This window comes from Numida meleagris, chromosome 5 (assembly GCF_002078875.1).
Source record: "Numida meleagris isolate 19003 breed g44 Domestic line chromosome 5, NumMel1.0, whole genome shotgun sequence".
Classification (NCBI taxonomy): Eukaryota; Metazoa; Chordata; class Aves; order Galliformes; family Numididae; genus Numida; species Numida meleagris.
In genome coordinates this window covers 65730037-65751422 of record NC_034413.1, presented here as the reverse complement: position 1 = coordinate 65751422, position 21386 = coordinate 65730037, and the positions used below count along the sequence as shown (strand labels likewise).

General features: G+C 41.1%; 1 protein-coding gene across 3 annotated transcripts in view; it reads right to left on the bottom strand.

Annotated features, from left to right (window-relative positions):
- THSD7B (thrombospondin type 1 domain containing 7B) overlaps positions 1–21386 on the bottom strand; it is a 298099-nt gene that overhangs the window by 146955 nt on the left and 129758 nt on the right. For all 3 annotated transcript variants that reach the window (XM_021399126.1, XM_021399127.1, XM_021399128.1), the window contains exon 8: positions 20186–20383. In XM_021399126.1, the coding sequence (XP_021254801.1) occupies positions 20186–20383 (198 nt within the window). The remainder of the gene's footprint in view (positions 1–20185; positions 20384–21386) is intronic.

The following is a 21386-nucleotide window of genomic DNA, read 5'->3' as shown; positions in this document are numbered from 1 at the left end:
CCACAATCCATCAGGCAATGCTAAGAGCGCTCAGGACCAAGTGCTAGGCTATATTTACTTTTATTAGTGCTACTAACAGTAGTAGTTTATTTTTCAATTTTGCCTCTAACTGAGGCACCAAACTCAGAACACACTGTATTCGGGTGTTCTGGATGGCTTTAAAAGCTCACAGGACAAGACATGCAGCAACACAGACTAACCACCAGCCAAGGGGCTCAATGAAGGACTGAAATCTGTTCTAGACCAAAGCAAGACATATCTCAAATCACTCAGCTTTTGAATAAAAGCTGTCTACACGCAGCTTTTGCCAGCTATCAAATTATACGTCTCAACTGGATAAGATAGTTTTCAGATACATTAAGATACTTCTAGCTAACCATACCTATGCTTGAACCATTTTCAAGTTGTAAATTTTAGAAAAACAGGAGCATTTAATTCCCTCTGCATAGATCATTTAGTACTTAAAATGGGGTGAAATCAAATATAGGAACCAATATAAATACTATTTTCTGTGTACTTCTCCCTTGTCCATGAGGTAGGACTTCAATCACTTCACAAATAACGATGCCTACATGTGTAGTCAGTGCTGCATCACTCCTTTAGTGCCATTTTCAGAGCTTTGATGGTGCTGGACCACGGCAGCTGACTCCCGATGCTGGCACATGGAGCTGGACTGCTGGCATTCCACCAGTGCTGGCTCCCTCACAAGGAACTGACCTTGAGGTCAAAACATGTTCAAGCTGGGGATCTAAGGGTGCTAAAGGCAGCCCTATGTGCTGAGCTGGCACTTCAGAGCACCCATGCCAGCAGCTGCTCTCCCATTCAGTCTGCAGGGCTGACCTGGTCCTTCTTTGTGCTGCTCCACAGCAGTAAAAAAAGAAAAGATGTATGAACTGTAAACAGCCCAGCTAGACACCAGCCAGTCACTCGTTCCCAGGTTTTCCAGCTGCTGTTGGAGAACTACTATTTTAACTTTGCTACTAGATTAAAGGAAAACACAGAATCAGTAAATGGAATCAAATGAAGGCTTCCCTCCCGCCTTCTAAACACTCGGAAGTGTCAGGGCTGTCAGGAGGCATTTGGACGCACTTTTCAAATATAAGAACTGAAACAGAAAAACTGGAGAAAATCTGGATAAAATTTGGTTTTCTACCGCTAAATTTCTTTGCATGAGAAAAGCAATAACCTCTCAGCAACTTAGAAAATATTTCTGTTCTGATTATTCAGCTATTAAAATGGGAAAGTGCCATTTTATGACAATTGCTTTCGGCAGGAGATATTTTACACTGATATTCTCAAGGAATATGCACATAAGAAGAACAATATTAAAACCTTCAGCGTTAATCTGTATTTTCAAAGCTAAGCACATTTTGACAAACTTTCTAATAGACAGTGTTCAAAATTCATAACGTATATGAGCATGATTACATTACTCTAATTTATTTTTTATCCTCTCACGCGCAGCAATAAAATTTTACCTTTGAACTTATATTTATTACAACTTTTACTCAACGGAGGGCATGCAGGCACAGAAATATAATAAAGCTCTGCTAATTCCATACATTATTGAAATCTTAACGCTGCAAATGCTACCTTACTGTCTTCATGCATACTTAAAATTTCAATGCAGATGCTATTTCATTAAAAGGGCAACTTAAGCAACAGCATATGCTTCTTTCAGGTTTGAGGATTAACACAGCAGAACTATATTTTGGAGAAAAAGTAAGGGACACTAGTATTTGTTTAGGTGTTGCAAGCAGAAGTTGGATAGATGCTAAATAATTGAGTGTTCCATCCATCAGACTCCTAAGCACTACAAAAATGTAGAGAAGGGCAGTGCTGTAGCATGACCTTTGCTTACCGCTCAGCAGCTGTAAACTAGGTCTAATTTCTGAAGTAAAAGTCCCATTGGCTCCACCAAACGGGGAACCATATAGCTGTGCAGCTTCAAACTAAAGGAAACACAAACAGGTGAAAGCACAGGAGGAATTTCACCAGCATGGAAAACTTCAAGTGCAACCCAGTGAACACCTGTGAGATGTGTGCAGAATACGAGTCTCCACACTTGTGCTGGGCTATCTGGTGTTAGATGGAATAATACAGCAGATGGAATAACACAGTGGAGGAGCCACGAAGACCAAGTGAAATCTAACCTTAAAATGATGAAGGTCATCATGCAACAGTAATGATACGTGGCCAATCAAAACATGACAACTGACAAACAAGACAAATTCTGAACATCTCTTGACTTGGTTGACATAATACTGAGCGATACGGCAATACAAGTCAGTGAAGTGGCAGCTCCTGCAACTAAATACATGATGAAGTGTGAAAGTTGACTCAAACTACAGCTGTAATATTGGTACAACTTTCTTTTTCTTCCAAAAGGTCACTTCACACATTAACTCCAGCTTCATTGATCAGCAGCTGAGATAACTGCCGCTCACACGCGCCTCAGAGTCATTGGGAAAAAAAGACAAGCAGATGACTTTCTGCATACGATGTCCTCATCACATTTTGGGTAATTGTTCAATCAAAGATAAGGCAAAAATGGGGAAAAAAACTGCAGTATAGAATATTCTGAAAAGGGAACAGGAACAACCACCTTTATACTTCGTACTGAGGGATCAAAAATGATAGCTATTATTAGTGCTGTAATTACACAGCTAGTACTCCAAATTGCATTCTGCTTACCTGGAAACATGGCCACATGATGCCCGATGCCTCCTGAGCCCAGAGGAGCACATCTCCCATTAGTAGCCAGGCACTGAATGCCCACAGGACTGCACACCCAAACTGAAGTCAGGCTGCTGGAAACCTGCTCCTACATCATGATGTTTGCGGAACATCACTCAGCTCCCACCACATCTACGTCCCTTACACGAGTTTCCTGGCCACCACTGAAGACTGAGCCTGATACTTTCACACCTAAAAACCTTGTCAAGGAGAATGAAATAAAAGTTCTCCCCTTGTGAGTCATCAGCAGTCAGTACATGCTCCCAAGCTAGCTACAAGAGAGAAATGCAAACAAATACACTGAGCCCATAAAGATTTTTGGCCATGAAATACCAGAACAGGCCGGAGGAAATGCACTGGGGGCTGGATCTGAACTCCAGCACAGAGATATAAGTTGCCACACTGGAAGATTTCCCAGTTTTCTAAGACTTAGTGCAAGATGCCAAGCTCTCAGACTCAGCTGATGCAAGTCAGGTTCCTGAGCCACTCCGTGCCATGGCACGCCCAGGTGGAACAGGGCAAACCTCACCTGTGCATGGCAGCCTGCAACAAGCAGCAAAGCAGGGAGCAGGTCACCAAGGCAGCCAAAGCCACAGACTTTGCACTGTTAAAATCATAAAGTGGACATCACTAAAGGACAAGGGAAAGAGCCCCCATGCCAGAGTAACGATAACCAGCTTTTTGTTGGAGGACAAAGAACTATTTCTAAAATCTGGTCTTAACTGCATTTGGTCTGGAGAAGAATGCTTGCTTATTAAAATAAAGGGGCAAGGTTGCTTTGAAACCAGGAAAGCAGAACAAGATTTTACTTGCTCTCAAGCAGTTGAAATGTATTTCACTACAGATGGAAGAGAGTTTAAAGTCACCTCACTGACAACGTAACCTCCCAACATATTGAAAGCCAGCAGGAAGTGTTGAATTAATACATATATGCTAACACGCGCTCCCACAGCCATGAATGTTTAATCTCATTTTTCACTGACACTGTACCCAATGGTTGCTACATGGTTTTGAAGCCTTGAGACAAGGGAAGAACCAGAGGAAAGCTACTGTAAAACAGGGAATCGCAGAAAAGCAGTCAGAGTGAAAAGTCTCCGGAGAAAGCCGGGAGCAGAACAGTGTCAGTGCACCAGGCAAGGCAGTTTGTGTTAACGTCTGGACAGGGATGGAGGGCAGAGGGAAGGGAGTCGATGTGAGCACTAGAGAAGCCTGCTCCTACCTCCCCTAATCGTGGGGCTACATTTTGACGGTGTTTGAATACCTCCCATCAATATATAAGGGTATAATGTGTATGCTTACTGTGTATACAGAGAGGCAAACAAAATGAGTTTTCAGAGAGCGTGTAATACTGGCTGAACACACAAGATAAGTTATTACGTACCAACCGTCTGATGGAGAAAGGAACTTTTACACATCGTGTAGGGGGCTTGCCCATATATCTTAATGCTCTAGACTATGACAAATGATTGGATAACAACTCTTACTCCCCCTGTCATCATCCATCTTCTTAGGAGGCTTATTTCCTCAAATCCTGATGATGAACCTCTGTAGTCACTTATCTGAGCAGCAAAAATTTATTGCCTTTACTAGAAAATGAAATTCTCCTCCGAGAGAAATGGAATGGACACAAAAGGGCAAATTTCCACCCTGATGTACACGGATGTATTTTCTCTCTCTTTATTAGGAACTAAACACATTTATTCTATGTTGCAATTTTGACCAAAGGGTATCTCCTGTACTAATAAGAGTGGCTAATTTCCAATTAAGAAAAAAAGACTACAGATCATAGAGATGCCCTAATGAGAAAAATGATGAGCCCCCATAGTAATCCTGCTTTGACTGCACATATTTAACAGGGCTGCCAAAGCAGTCTCCAAAATACTCACTAATTACATTGGACTGCCTCCAGCCCCTGTCACTGGCAGAGAACAGGAGAACTTCGCAAGGAGCAACCCACCAAGAGTTCAAAGATGATACCGTTGTTTTGGGAAAGCACTGAAGGAGACAAGAGATGAGCTGTGAGAACAAAGTACTATGGACAGAGAATACTGCCAGACACTGTGGACTTCATGAGCAGCCGTATAAAAATACTATGGCACAGACAGGAGCAGACCAAAAACCAGTAAGATGCAAAAGTGCAGAACAGCCAGCAACTTTGCAGCACTCGTTTCTGACTTAAACATTTGCAATGTTCAGCAGTTATTGGAACACGTAGAAGAGACTGAAGTATAAAAAGAAAAATTCTATTCCAGAGATTTTCGATTAACTCAGCTGAAGGAGTGCATACACGCTCTTCTGACGTGTGTGTGTGTGTTCAATGGTAAGAGTTTCTAATCCAAGACAGACTGCTCCCAATCCAGAGAACATATGAATTAATGCCAAGGGATATAAATAAGGGATCCAAAAGTACCTCACTGAAAAAAAACACATTCCTACTTCTGCCCCGTCAACCGTGAGAACCAGCAAAACTGTGCAAGTCACACGTGACTCAGAAGAAACAATCCTAAGTGTCACTCAAGACCTCATATCAAGTCACACAGTTAGCCATTAATTACCTTGGAGTTAAAACATCCATTCCAGCTCCACAGTACAAAAAGGGCTGAAAGAACGGCAGGTGCCCCAGCTGACACCATAAATATTGATCGCAGTGCTGTTCCTCTTCATTAGCCACAAAAAGAGCAATGTTTCTCAAGGGAGAGGAAAAAGCAGATCCAATTTTAATCAAACTGCAGTACTAAAATGCAAACCTCATGGAATATTATTTTAATTATTGCTCTGTACTCGTGCCAACCACAGCCTATTAAAAAAAAAAAAAAAAAAAAAAAAAAGATGTTCCTGGACAGAAAGCCAAAACCTCAAGCTGCCAGGCAGGTACACCACATGAAGCAGCTCTATGTAACAATACCCAAGTGAGCACTGCGACCAGTAACAGCAGTTTTCCAGCCCAGTACCTCACCCAGGGCTCATTAGCCCAGCGGAGAGATGAGAACCACAGCTCATTAACCAGCTCCAACTCCATGCTGCCACAGCTATAGTCTTCCTGAGATCCAAGCTGGTCATGGCAATGAAGAGGCCATACGGGTTTATTAGCTTATTCAGATCTACCTATGTAGTAGAGTACATAAATCCTAAACCATTTAACCTTCAAAATATATGTCTGGGAAGACTGCCAGTGAATATTTGAAAAAGGATTACAGGAATTGCGTTAGTTGTCACTGAAAATGAAAATACAGGTTTCAATAGAAACTCTGTATAAGGGGGATTTTTCCCCTCCAAATCTGTTAGTCTAGCAGCCACACTGAACGAAGGGAAAACTGTACAGCCAGCTCAGACAACGCAAGGCAAGCTGATAGACTTTAAAAGCTACGTTTTTATCTACTGAAATAAAACATTTTCGTTTTTAATTTTATTTTTTTTTCCACTTTAATCAGAGGATAACCTCATTAAATGACAGTGTGTGAAAAGAACATATAAACTAGAAAGAAAAAAAATAAAAACTTTCTAAATAAATTAATGTTTATTGCTTTTAGACTTTGATATTCTGGTCTTTTCTACTTAAACGCAGTTTAAATGTATTACTTGCCACGGCCTTTACGTTAAACCCAGTAAGTCTGCAATTTGCGATAAAATTCCTTATCTCCCTCTTTCTGAACCTACGCAAAGATCCAAGGTTAATTTGCAGATAATATTACTTCATGAAATAATTATCTTAGTCTATAGTAGTTAAAATAGCTAAATTTGAAAAAGAGATATTTAAAAAATGAAGCTGTCACCACTGCTGGAAGGAGGCTGCCTCCCCCCGTGAGGCCGAAGTCTGGCTCAGGGTACCACCAAGCCCTACGCGTTCTCCTCACCCTGGGAGTCGATGCGGGGCCGACCTGTGTGCTGGATACAGAGCTCTACAGTGGGATGTGGAATGGGATCTGGACCTGAGTGACTTCCTCCTCCAAGCCTTCATACACCAGCAGAGAGGTGACCTCCCCAGCAGGAGCTCTTAGCACTCTACCAAAAGAGCTCTGCAACCAGACCGCAGCTTTGGGTGGCCCCGACTTAGCAACTTGATGGAGAGCCACGGGCACCGGGAGCCTACAGCAACCCCACAGAGGTGCCTGTAGGGACAGCACGACGTGGCCACCGTCCTCTTACTGCAGACTGGGGGCTGCAGCCCACATTGCACCATCCCTGCTCTCCCAAATCCCCAGGCAGTGGCTGCACTTTCCTTCCAGGAGTCCCAGAAGGACAAAGAAAGGGATGGCAAAGGCAACCAGAAGGCCACGTCTGCTTCTCTTACAGGTTTCTGCACCTCCAAGGTCTCACCTGCCTTCACGCAGCCTTCCTACCACCTCATTTGCTATCTCAGTTTATTTCTTCCTTCCCACGGAAAGCTTAATCTGACAAAGACGCTTTCTGTTTTTTCCTCTCCTTATACCTTAGCCTTTTCCGAACCCAGCGCTGCCTCATTACGACTCTATTGCTCACTGAAGAATCACTTTCTTCAGCCATTCTTTCTCATCCTGCTAATTTTACCAAACACCCTCCTATTAAACTATACAAATATATTCATTCAGTAAATATCCCATTAACCAGGTCAGCATACAGTATTCACAACTTATTACACAGCAACACCAAATCAGTCACAGAAGCAATTATGCAATTGTAGAGCAGACAACTCACTTTAATCTTAATATGGGGCTGAAGATGTACATGCCAGCGTTCATTCACACGACTCATTCATTTCCAAGCACTGTGTATCATTTGTTTTGCCATCACTTCCACAGCACTCCCATGTATCCTGATTTGTAAGCTTTGCCAAGTGCCAGCAAATACGAGCTCAGTACTTTGCCCTTTATGTAAGCTATTTTGCTACTGGATCTAAGGGTGATTCTAAGCTTGCATCCCCCAGGGGAGAAGGAGCAAAAGCCAGCCTAGATATTAAGAATCAAGCCCTAAACAAGCATTTTTATCACAAAATAATACTAAAGAAATGAAGATGCTTCCAGAACTATTAAAATAGATGACTGCAGAGAAGAGGAATCATAGGTACGATTATGGGATGCCACAGTTCCAACAGAGGAATAAAAAAGGGGGGTTTAAAATCACAGCCTTATTTGAGGGCACTCATTTATTTAAGCGTCTTGGGAAAACAGGTCGCTATATAATATTAACAAACAAGAACATGCTCCGTCAACTACATGCAGTACCACAGACATTTTGAAGACCTGAATAAATAATGTATTAGAAAACTGAGCCTAGTCTGAATTAATACAGACTCCTATGATAAAAGGAATGGCAGTGGTGGAATTACTTTCCTGGGATTTAAGTCCTATACAGTATTAAAAGCAAAGGCGTTAAGATACTTATTGATAGGCAAGAAACCGTTGCCCTTAGATCTATGCATGCCCTGGGAGCACTCCGTTAAATTTACAGTCTCAGAGAGTTTGCAGCACAGTTACCAAAGCAGTCAGCTTTATTTGTAAACAACATGAACAAGAGCAAAATGCCCTCCTGGCTGCAGTCTCTTTTGGCGCAGTACTAAGCACACAACAAAACGGTGCTGACTTTGCATTTAGCTTGGCCAATATGGTGAAACTGGGGAGAATTCTTGCTGCATTTAGTGGGAATTTTACATCTGGTAAGGAAACTGGAATTTGAATGCACAGGATCATCTTGGTTTCTGCAAACTGCAATGGGCAAAGTGCACCCAGCCTGACATCTGCTTCCAGGATGGACCGGGCCTGTCCCACAGAGCCGCCCCAGGCTCTGCCCTGCAACTCACAAGGATGTGCCAGTCCTGCTGGTCACCACATCTCCCACATGAAGAAAGACCTTCTATGTCACACGCACACTGGCAAAGCACAGACACAGCTCCCAGAAAGGAACTGTACAAACTCCTGCCTACCGGCCCAAATCCCACATCTCAGTTTGAATTCTGGGGGGGAGTGGGGGAAGAAAAGGAAAAAAAGAAAAAAAAAAAAAAAAAAAAAAAAAGGACCTGCTTTATGAACCACGTTATATAAAAAGCATAGGATATGGGAGGAACAGGCTTCAAAACTGGAAAATGCTCTGGCATTTGTCAACTGCCTAAAGATAAAACCTTAACTGGGTGTTTACTTGAAAAGGAGCTATGAAAAACCTTTTCCTGTTACTTGTCTAAGTCTTCCAAACAAAGGCAGTACCCAGTATGAGACAACTGCAGACGTGTTTCATACAGACAGGCAACAAGAAGAACACTGAACAATGGAATTTTAAATTGTTCTCAATCGCCTCAAAGATTGAATCTTCCCCAGTTCCCTAATTCACATTCACTCCAGCATTTTACAAAAGCTCCCTTTTCTTAAATATGAGATTCAATTCACAGATAAACAAGGGTGATAATGCAATCTATGCTTCAAGTAATATCTTGGCATTGAAGTTTTGGTAGAATGAGTTCTCCCTTTCTCTGGCTGGTCTTAGTCTATTACTTCTTGTTCCGACTTTAGAGCTCAGTCCTGCAATCGAGGTCCACTGATCTCTTGAGTTTCTACACAAACCAGGACCCGTGTGAGGAGCCCCGAAGTTCAGTAGGAATTTGACCCAGAAAAGAACACTAAAAAGCATTTAGGAGCTGCACCCCGTGGCCATTTTCCCCACTCTGCAGTTTCTCTACCATTTCAGCACATCCTTCTCCTTTGATTACTACCACTGCACTAATCACAAATTGCTGCCTAATGAAGAGTCCTGGCGTTACAATATTTAATTAGAATTAAGAGGAAGATTTACCTTAATAAAATGACAGTCCAACACGTGGCAGAGCCAATCTCTGCAGTGCAGCACCAGCCTAAAATTTCCATGCCCTGAATTCTTAATTAAAGTTTGTCCAAACTTCGTATTTCAAGGGAGGAGCCTTCCCCTCTAGCATCCATTAGCCTCAAAACAAGGAATTAAATTTGTTTTTCGTCAGCTCTACTTCATCAGCGGAAAGAAACTTTAAGGAAGTGCAACGCTAATTTGCACACAAGCATTGTATGCAGGTGGCTCAAATCATTTCTGTCCAGCGTGCCGCGTGCAGCACCAAAGGAATTTCAGCTACAGAAAAAGCCTTCTGTAGGGCCACCCAGCAGGAAAGGATTGAATCACACAAAGGGCACTTCTTTCTCCTCCACAAAAAGGTCTGTGGTCAGAGATCAATGTGAGAAGCTGTCTATTCAAGCTGTACTCAAATTATTGCCTTCCACAAGCGCTGGAAGAAGCTTGCCGCTGATCCCCACAGCAGGGCACGCCACCTGATCCCAGGCTCAGCTCCCTTCTGCTGCCATGGGCTGGATGGCAGTTTGGATTCCAGCCCACCAGACCTCACGTACAGAACGCAATAAAGTGCCAGCAATTTCTCTACCCTAATGACCTTCTGCTTCATTTAAATCCATTACGCTATTTGTAGTGTTTCTCTTGGAAAAGAAGGTCCCGGCTAAAATAATTTTGATCTGAGTATTGGACAATTTTCTGTCTATTAAGAAAAAGAAAACAGTGTCAAATACATTAAAAACAGTCTTTCACGTGTCAGCCTGGCTTCCTAAGGAAACTAGGATATGCCATCATGCTCTTCTTGAAACCAGCCACTGATGTAAACCAAAGCTGACGCAAGGTTGGTCCCTTAAAGATTTACATGTCTACTTGAACTAACAGCAGCCTGCTGGAAAAAAGTCACAAATTATTCGCTGTCACTTAGGGAAAGTTATCCAGCCTGCTTTCTTTGATGGCCGGACATAGGCTGGTCAAACCCCAGCACCCAGAGCTAGGTATGCATCCAGCATATGGACTGCCCCGTGGGATAAGATGGGAAGACGCAGAGAGCGGAGCTATGGAGCAGGAGGCTGAGCACACGCAGGCAAAGACTGCATCATCACCATGGGAGGATGAAAGCTGCAAGTACAGAGAACAAGAATCCCTCCTGGCTCACTCTTTTCTTTTTTATTTGAAGGTATTTTGATAACACTTCTGCAAACCATCTCCTGTCTTTTCAACATGAAGAGATCAGAACAGCTGTTTAAATGAAAGGTTCACGTCTGCACAACCTGTGCCGACTTTTCTCACTATTTAGCTGCAGGATCCTTCAGAAAAATGGTGTGAATGGTGTCATATACACATGCTGTAATATCTGGTTAAAAGAGAAATGGCTTAAGGACGATGTTAATGCAAGAAGCTTTGAATTCATGTATCTCAAGGGGATATTACAGACAGGAAACTAAAGCTCAAGGAAGTTTCTGTGGTTTGCCCCATGTCACAACTATGTAAAGAGGCTCTGAAGGCACCACATCAAAACCAAGCAGAAAGATCACTCGTGAACATTACGAATAGACACTGGTTATTTTCAGAGGACACATTTCTAGGTATCAAAATGAACAGAGGTGTGACTAGAGCACAAAATGCCCTAGCAACTCTGCTTGGGATGAGAAGCATGAAATAATGTCAGAAAGCATTCCCATTTATATTCCTCAAAACAGTGAGCTTCGTGCTCTGTGTATGAGAGACATAACACAGGTGTTACCAGTGATATACAAGAAGTGAGGAAGGTACTTACATACGTTAAATGCTTCTTTCCTCCCCAGAATGGCAGTGAAATCCTTAACTCATTAGGAACCTGTTTAGTCTCCAGATTCAGAATATTTATGGATGAGATTCACCCTCACTCTCAAATCCCCCATCAGCTCCCCCTGGTAACTTCACTCCCTGCTGAGTCACAGATCCAGAATCCTGCCCCTAATACTGCCTTTCACTTTGATCCTTATACATTTTTTAAGATTTCTTTTCCAGATTAAAAAAAAAAAAAGAAAATCACCATAAACACATGCACAGATATAAAATGCAATACAGGAACCCTATTTCAGGGTTTTTCACTCTTTAAATAAACAGTTAATTCTAGTTAAATTTGCACGAATCTAGATGAATATAAATATTAATCCTTCCACACAGCTTCCTCAGTCCTCTCGCACCGCTGTTACAGACTGCAGGTCACTCACACACACCATGCTCTTTAGGTAACCTTTACCACAAACTCAGATCATCTTATGTCAGACTCATTCCACAACATTTAAAGCACAAAAGGGCAATAAAAATCTTGCGGTAATGAATAATGTTTATGTTTTTCTTAATGTTACAATTTCCATTTCAGAAAGGGTGACCTTAAACCTTTGTTCCCAATCTACAGGTGTTAGAAGCTCAAGTTCATTTAAAAACAAAAAAAAAAAAGCAGCACCTGCTGCTCCCACTCATGAATTCAAGCAGGAAATCCATCTCCTCTCTGCTGCAGCAGCCATAGGGAAGAAATGGCCTACATCCACACCATTTCAGCACCCCTCTGAAGTCTTGAAAAACATCTTTTGGAGACATTATGTATGAAAAAAGAGCACCAGATACTGAAAACAATAGTAGTTTTGCATAGAAACTCATCTGAGGGCATTCTGCACCACACTTACCTCTGCTGACACCGAGAAACTATTTTCATAGGTAGCTGTAATTCTTTGTATTGACAAGCACAGGGAGGATGAAAGCTGTCCGTATCCCTAATCACCTCGACTGGTACCTGTGTCTGCCAACTCTACAGAGCTGAAATCGCCACTGGATACTGATTATAGCTGCCTTCTGGATGACTGACACAAATCATGCTGCCAGGATTTGCAAGGCACAGCCGCAGTTCCGTTGAAAATCGTGCAACATATGTGTAGTTAAGGGCAAAGAAAATTAATCAAACTATATCTGAGTTCATCCTCTAGATTTAAGATCACAATCTAACCCTCCCAGCTTTCCACCATTAAATATTTTACCCTGTTAAGCACAATGTGCCTAACACATAGATACCTATGCAAATACAGCTACTGCAAGTACTGCTTATAGACTTCTGAGTATCTATCTTCCTTGGCTTGTGAGCCACACGTTTGCTACAATCTTGAATGAATTTTAAAAGTCTTGGTGTGACTAAGCAAAGAAAGTTCTTACTTTTCAGCAACTTTGCCTAAAATTAACATAAAACCTTCTGTTTCTTTTGAAGACATCAGCTTGAGTAGGGGATGCAAAGGCAGTAAATTCACTGGAATCCATGAAGATGTCTGTCCTCAAATTGTTGATGCATCTTTCCTGGTTCAGGTCACAATCTGCTTTTTGTCTTTTTAAATGTTTACTGTAGGAGACATCACATATTTGGCACTGACTCAGCTGCAGCAAGGTAAGATTTGATAGAGGTAACTGTATCTGTTCCACCTGGCTCGTAAACTGGTCTGCCCAAAGAGCACATCAATCTTAATTACTACAATAAAAAAAACAGGTTTCAAATCTATTGATCAAGCCACACATCATTCAAAGGGATTTCTGAAACGCTCATGACACTCATCAGCCTTACTACTGCACTGCAATATGCTCCTTCCACCATGGCTGCAACATGAGAAGCATAGATCCTATTTAGCTGCCACAAGGATTTGGATTTCTAACTGCCAGAAAATCACTGTTTGGGGATCAGCAGCTCCAGAGAGTGTTTGGTGGGGTACACTCACAACCAATGAGGAAGAATGAGCGAACTTGTGCATGAGTCTTAACCCTATACAGGACCACCCAAAATCCAAACCCTACATCTGAGAGCACTGTCCAAACGCTCACTGAGCTCCGGCAGCTCGGGGCTGCACCCACTGCCCTGGGCAGCTGTTCCATGCCCACTGCCCTCTGGGGCAGCACCTTCCCCTAACCCCACCTGACCCTCTCCTAATACAGCTCCATGCCATTCTCTCAGGCCTCGTCGCTGTCACCAGAGAGCAGAGATCAGCACAGTACAGCCCATAACACACACATACTATTCAGACCTTAATCAGGCAAAGCTCCCCTTGAGAGTTCTGTCATGCTAAAGCTGACAACACACAGATTTGAACAAAACAGTATATAGCTTTGTCTTTTTGAATATCAATGACTTAAGAAACAAAGACAAAACAGTACCTAATCCATGGACTGAGCTATGTAACATTTAGTTGCACATTGTTCACTCATTTTCTCCCTGGAAGCACACTCTCCATCTGCCCTAACTGCAAGTCAAAGCCTTCCCAAGTCTGCCTGTTGCACAGGTACATCTGGGAAAAAGCACCGCAAAAGAAAAAATGATTTTCCCTCCTCCATGTATTAAGGTCAGATTAAAGACAGGTTAAAAGTTAAATACTTGGATTTCTGATATTTTTATTAAGCTGGAACTTTTCAGACAGCTGCTAGCTCCATGCACTGAACCAGGAATGAAGTGAGACACCTCCTGTCTGGCCAGTGCCTTCCTTCTGAAGGCTGCAAACCAAGCTGTTGTGTCCAGCTGGCGTTGTGTGATAGATACCACGTACCAAGCAGCACACACAACACAAGCTATCTCTTTGGACAACAATTCCTGGGGAACAAAGGATGTGATGCAGTTGAACTGGAAGTATAACGAGATGACTGAACCCAGCAATATTAATATTCTACCCCTACAGAGACTCCAGCTTCCTTAAGTGCAGAGCTTCCCCGGCAGGCTGTGGCAGAACATAATACTGGACCTTAAAATAACACTGCTTTGATTACCTTACTTCCCTTTACTCTTCGCTTGAATTCCAACAGGATTTCAGTGTCTGCTCTGTCAATAGAGCTGTGTGAATAATGGATTTCTGTTTGGGCACTGAACCAAAAAAAAAAAAAAAATAGGAAGAGAAAAAACGGTCTTAATGTTTTAAGTAGTCTGAAAAGAGAGTAGGGGAGGATTTAAGAGAAAGTAATTTCAAGATAAAGCAGAATGTTTACTCTACAAGGAATATTCTGCTTTTATATTCTCTTTTTAAATATTTTGATTTTATTATTTTGTTTCAGACTTGGTCTATTTCATCACAAAAAAAGCAAACGCTAAACAATCTAAAAGAGAGTTGAAGGAAAATATTCTGACTCTCTGAAAAATTGCTTTTCAGTTTTACAGGTAGAACTCTTCAACTTTGGGAACAGATGCATTTCACCCCACCGTGCACTTTTTTCAGTAAACTTAATAATGTTTAAGAAATAAAAATATCTATTGCCACCTCAACAAGTGCCACATTCCAGATAGTGACTCCCCAGAACCAAAGAGATCACATGAATAAATAACAAGACAGCCGCTGTATTTAAGACTTCTGGCAATACTGCCCGGACAGCAGTAGAAGCTGTATGAAGGTTTTCAGTTCAAAAGCTCGAGCAGCAGCAGGTCTGAAAGGCTGGTGAACATGCTTATTTTGGGGGTTTCTTCTATTCATCAGCTGTTAACAATCTCACATGACTTACTAAAGGATCTCGCCACCAAGCCAGCTACGTGTTGGATAGGGCTGAGAAGGGTGCAGAAGCCTCCCGTGTCTGGGAACATCTAGATGAGGCAGAAGAAGGTGGGTTTGTGACAGAGCCCAGGAACTTCCATTTGAGTGCCACTTAACTTTGTCTTAAATTCCAGAAAACAAAGTAAGCCAGATGCCCAAGCTCAGAGCGTCGAAAGGAACAGCAAATGCTCAGTAGTTTTGAAGAGCTAAATCCTTCCTTCTAATCTAAATTAAATTTCCTTGATTAGATTTATTAGCGAGGAGTAAAACAACCTTAATCAAGTAAAATCAGACTACCTTTGTGTTAAACTTTGCTGATGATCTGCTAATTAAAACAATGAATGCTTTACATATAAACTATTTCATATTTTTTATTATTTAGACACAAGGTTGTTCACTATAACAGAGATAGTGATTTGTTATGAATTGTTCTTCTGGTAGTTATCAGAACATGAAAATGAAAATTAATAAATGTTGACATGGGAATTACAACCAAACAGATTCTGAATAATAACATTTTACAATTCATTCAACAGCACTGCTAATAGTTGAGATTCGGCTTGCAGTACTATAAGAAACATTTCCAAAATGCTTGAAAAATGAATTATTAATTTGCATGAGACACAGCTATTATTTCATGAAATCACTGTAATTCCTTTTACACATGTTCTCAGTGCAGTCAGGGCATACTCCTCACCATAATCACTCTTCTATACACAACCTGTAAAGCGCAATTCTTAAAATCACAGTTTGGCTCAACATTTGTCTTGTTTCAATCTATTTGTTATTAATATAGCAATACAGACATGGAAAGCAATAATAAAAAGAGTTCCCAAATTCCTCTATCAGCCTGAACCCAACAACACTGATATGTTAATCCCAGTTGTCTGTCTTAGCATCTAAACCAAAAGATTGGGAAACTAACCATGAAGGTACACCAGCTCCTGTCTGTGCTGAACTTTTACCTGCTGTCTATGCTATCGTCAGTTTTCTACCCACTGCTACAACCTCACATTCCCTGTCTTATTGTACTCAGTATGCATGCAGCTACTGCAGAGAAATAAGGAGCAGAACATACAAAAAAGTATTTCAGTCGTTGTCTTCACAAAATGAAACACCATACGTTTTGGCTGCTGTTCAGCTGGTTTATAAAATGACAAAGTTTGACCACATTCATGGTTTTGTATCTACTGAGCAACAACATTTAAAGGGAGCAACTGAACTGGAAAGATTTTAGGTTTTTTTCATCTAGTCAATGCACAGTAACGTTTGTCAGTTCTAATCAAGACTGCCCAAATGCAAATGTCAAATACTTGCAACACTCTGATCAAGAATACATTACAAACAGGAGATTATTCAATTCCTTGTTGATCAAATTAAAATAACTCTGAGAAAAATCACTAATCATTCTGGGGTTGTTTGTAAATATAAAAAAAGTTCTTCAGTACATTCTAACTGGTACTGACCTAACTCACAGTTCCATCACCCATTTTCCTGTGTTATCCTTTTGGCTGTGCCAAGTTCCCCAAAGCATCCACTGTCCATCACTAACTAAATAAAAAAAGCAGCTTACTGTAAAATTGTTTGGAAGAAGCATGCAATATACGTCTTTCCCATTTTACACATTATTTCACTGCATCCTTTACTAAGCCACTGCATTGTGATGCTACAGAAAATGCACATTTGATGGACATGGACCAGACAATAAGAGTTCCTCGCAAGCATCACACGTGTTCAGCAGCTTATTAACAAGGACTGCAGACCATACCGGATGGGAGCTGACAGGCATCTTACTATCACAAAGTAACGAGATAACTACGATCTCTTCATTCCTTCCACATCCTCATCTATGCTAACTTCTGCAGACCACAAATGATGGACGCAAGTTTCTCCATGAAAACATGCTGTATATAGCACAGCCCTATGGCCTCACGTAGGCCCTTGCACTATGTACTCCCTACATAACCTACTTAAGAAAGAAAAACATTTCTGCATCTCTAGACTGAGTGGATGTAATCGAGTGCTACATCACAGAAATTCATATAAGCCTTTACAAGAAGATGTTGCTTTGACAGAGAAGACTTCAGAGAAAACCAGCAAACCAGAGCTGGCCCCCTGTCTTACTCAGGCCTGAGTTGTTCAAACTCCAGCTCAGGACAGAAGCACCATGATCCTTGAGTCAGTAACCACCAAATCCTCTCACCAGAAAGGACAGCCTTTTGAAATGGAAACAAAGGACATTACAAAGTGGTGCTTCCCCTGGAGAAAGACTTTAATTAGTCACTGCTCCTTGCTCCCCTCCCGGAACATGCTCTTCCCGAGCCCCCATCACATCATGAGTTGGCACCAGAAGTGTGCAGGAGACATGGCATGGGAGGAAGACATTGGGGGTGATCAGAAATGGGACAGATAAGGGCCAGTGCACTGTTCACTTGTATCTCCAGTAACATACATCAGAGATAAGATACAGTTCCAAGCCCCACTGTGCTGGAGGTAAGTTTAGGCCAAGCAATGAAGTCCTCTGCTATGGGAGACAGGAGTGAAAAACTTGGCCAGATCCCTCTCACTGCAGGCAAGGTAATTAAAGCTCATTTTTGGCAAGAGAAGAATTGGTCTCATCATGAAAAAGGCCTCATGCTGTGGGGAGCAGTATGCAACAGCACAGCATCACACCGCAGCACACAGTCTAGTGAAGGATGTGGGTTCACAGCCACACTGGGAAAGGTGGGAGAGGAGATGGGCAAGGGTAGGAAACCATGATGCCAAGCTGCTCTGTGGTAGGGCTGACAGAAATAGGGCTGAGGCACTTGCTGCTTTCAACATCTAAAGCAGAGGTGAACTAACACTCTGCAACAAGAGTAAGAGAGCACCATGCCAAGAAGTCTGGCATTTATATGAAAAGGAAGACATCTTGCAGGGAGGGATACAAAGAAGAACCTAAGTACCCTAATCAACATACTGCAGGTTCAAATTAACTTTGTTGTTAAGATGAGATACATTTGATTTTGCCATTTAAAGGGGTCCAAGAAGTGTTGTGTGCTTTTTTAATCTCTTTAGGCATACAGCAGGAATACTGAGCAGCCATATTAGGCATGGCTGACAGTGGATAAATGACTGAATTTTAGGATACAGCACTGAATTCTACAAAAGCTACTTAAATAAATGAAAATATCAACACACAAAGCAGCTACACTAAATGCTTTCAGCAGGGTGGTTACTTGCACTGAATTTGGACTTCTATATAAATGCTAAACATGAGTACAGGTCTTACGCTATTTTATCCAAAACTGATTTGTCTCAGCTTCACATTTCTTCCTGTTGGCTTTCCACTACCAATTAGTCAGCTATTCCAGGCAGAACACTTCATGCAGTTCTGCTGCTTACTCCAGGTTTCATCCAAGAAAATACACCACGCATTGCAGTGGGAATCTTGCTAGGAGAACATTATAGAAGGAACAAAGGCTACAAAGAAAGCAATTAATATTATTGGAGTAAGAGAAGAAGCAGCAAGTTGACTTTTTTCAGCCTTGGCTTCAAGGACTCTGCCAGTCCTATCCCACTAGATAAAAAATTCAGAAAAGCTTAAAAGTATTATTAATCAATGCTTGTAGTCTGTCTTGTGAAGCCTTCTCAATTAGAATGGACAATGATCACATACAGTGACAATGTCCCAGCACTGCTTTTTGGAAACTAGAACATGCAGAGAGTAATGAAAATGAAAAACATGGTTACAATATGCTTTTCAACAATTAAATGATGAAGAGAGACTTCAAAGGCATGGCTTCTTAAAGATCATAGCCACAGAGAACAGTTTGATCAGAGACAGAGCATCTGCCACATTACATTGTTTCCTTACAAGTCTCAAGTTGGGGCACAGAAATGGATGTTGGCACAGGGTTTAACTGCGCCAGTTCATGGTGTTCCTCAGCATGTATTGCTCCATCTGCACACATCACGGTCCGACTGGACATACACAGTCAGAATCACACATCTGAAGAGATCACTCAGTTCAGAGACAGATCTCTTCTGTCTACCGTATTCTGCCTAGGTTATTTTTACAATAGTTGAAGATTTTTTCCCCATTTCCGCAAACCTGGGAGAAAACTACTTATTTTTAATGCATTTCTGAAGAATCTTTACAAGAGATGGACAAAAGAGATATAACTTAATTCCGTCAGATTCCAATGCCTCATAAATGACACATTATTTTTAACCACTTGTCAATCAAACTCTCACATTATCAACTTGAAATTGTTTTCTGTGGTCAGTCTGAGCACCATATAAAAAAAATTCTCAATCTCAGATATAAACTCAGGCTCTAAAATTCCACAGTCTTGCTACTTTTGAGAAGAGAGTAGAGTCTCGCTGTGATTAAGGACTGCAAAATTGTGCTCCATGTAATTGAATCTAAAGATCAGACAACACTGACCTTATCAAGAAATGAAACTTCTGGCTGAAGTTCAAACCATGTACGAGAAATCAGCTCTTGCTGGTTGTTTGTAAACGTCGTATAAAAATGTACTCATTCATTATTAACAACTTGTAAACTGAACATTCTGCAGGTCTCAAACTGCTATCAAGTAGGTAAAGTATTACTCCCATAATTTCATTTAGATAACGGGCAATTCTTGTATTAATTCTGACAGCACAACTGAGCATTCCTTCTCATGATGTTATAACAACCTACTTACCTAGACAAACATTCAAATTGTATGCTAAAAACTGAGGCTAGAAGCAATGCAAAGGGCCAGATTAATTTTGTTAATGTCCGTACTGCTGCTGGCCTCAGTGACAGTCCTATTTCTGTACAAGATGTGTTTAAAAGGGATATGAGGGAGAACCAAGCCATTGGTACCACACTGTTGTCACAATATGGCCTATGGATGAGGTACAGTGTAGGCCACAGGGATAATACATAACCTGTACTGGTGAGCCTCTCATTTCAAATAAAGCAGACTGGAAAGCTCAAAGTAAAATCCCAGGTAATGTTAGTCTTAGGCTTTGGTGATCATCACAGTCCACTCAAAAATCTGGAGGTTTCATAAAGTTTCAGTGAGAAGCTGTTGTAAATAATTGCGATTGCTCTTCAGGAGAGAATCAGTTTAAAGGGAGGTTTTTAAAACTATACCATTTCCTACCTTTCTTGTTCTTGCATACGGTTTTCAGGATGTGTTTCCCAGGTCCACATTTTCCATGATCAGCTACACATATTCCTTCTGAAACAATCCACTCGTAGCACGCTGGGTCTTCACAAGGAATAGATTCAACTAAATGCGGACAACCTGCCAGGGTGCCGACAGGGTCCACAATTACATGCCTTTGCCTCATTCTAAAGCCTGCAAAAGAGGAACTGAATTAACTGGACAATTGCAAAAAATATTTGTACCAATAATTTAGTACCAAGAGGACCTTATAGGGCATGTGGAAGTGGAGGGCATAAAGAATCAAGAGAACACCACTTGCAGCTGCTGAATTGACTGGAATGGTAACTGCCTGTATTTGCCCACAGTCCAGACATGCAAAACCTACCAGCGCATCAAGAATTCCAACAGCCCAAGTTTTTAAAATTTCTTTTTTACTTTACATTAACTTCAGTTAGAAGGACACGTGTCCAATACCAATATTTAACTACTGAGGCACATATTAACGTTATAGTAACTTTGAGATAAAAGAGAGAAACGTTAAGAAACCGAAGATATAAAGGGCAACTTACATCTGCCTGAGAGTCCACTGCTGACTTGTTTCAAAACACAGCAGAGCAGTTTACTAAGAAATTAGTATTCTGCCTTATGAAGGTGTAAGGATTTCTGATACATAATGCATATCAGACCTCTTTGAAATGTTATCCTATTAAATTGGTAGATTCAAATGTAAAGTGGACGAAAAAGGTTACAAAAATAATGAAAGAATTGATTACATAATCTATCTCCTTCTGAATAAAACCAAAAGTCAGAGTGTGATATAAAAAGCAGAACGAATATGTGAATACCTTTCAGCATGTTTTCTTATGTAAATGACATAGAATTGTAAGAAATGCAGAAGAAATATGTGGTGGTCTTTTCTACGCACTGTCCAGACATGGGGCAAAGGTGTAGTATTAATGGGCGCCACATGGAATCAACTTGGCCATGAAACAGAAAAGAAAATGAAAAAAAAAAACCATTCCACAGAATACAACAGACTGAACTTCCATCATTCTCACATCAGCAAAAAAAAAAAAAAAAAAGCAGGTTAAAAATTAAATGATTTTGCAAACCTTCATATTTAAAAATACAATTTTAATCCTTTTTCACTTGAAACAATCCGAAGAGTTCCAATCACTTCAAAAATTTATGTTGG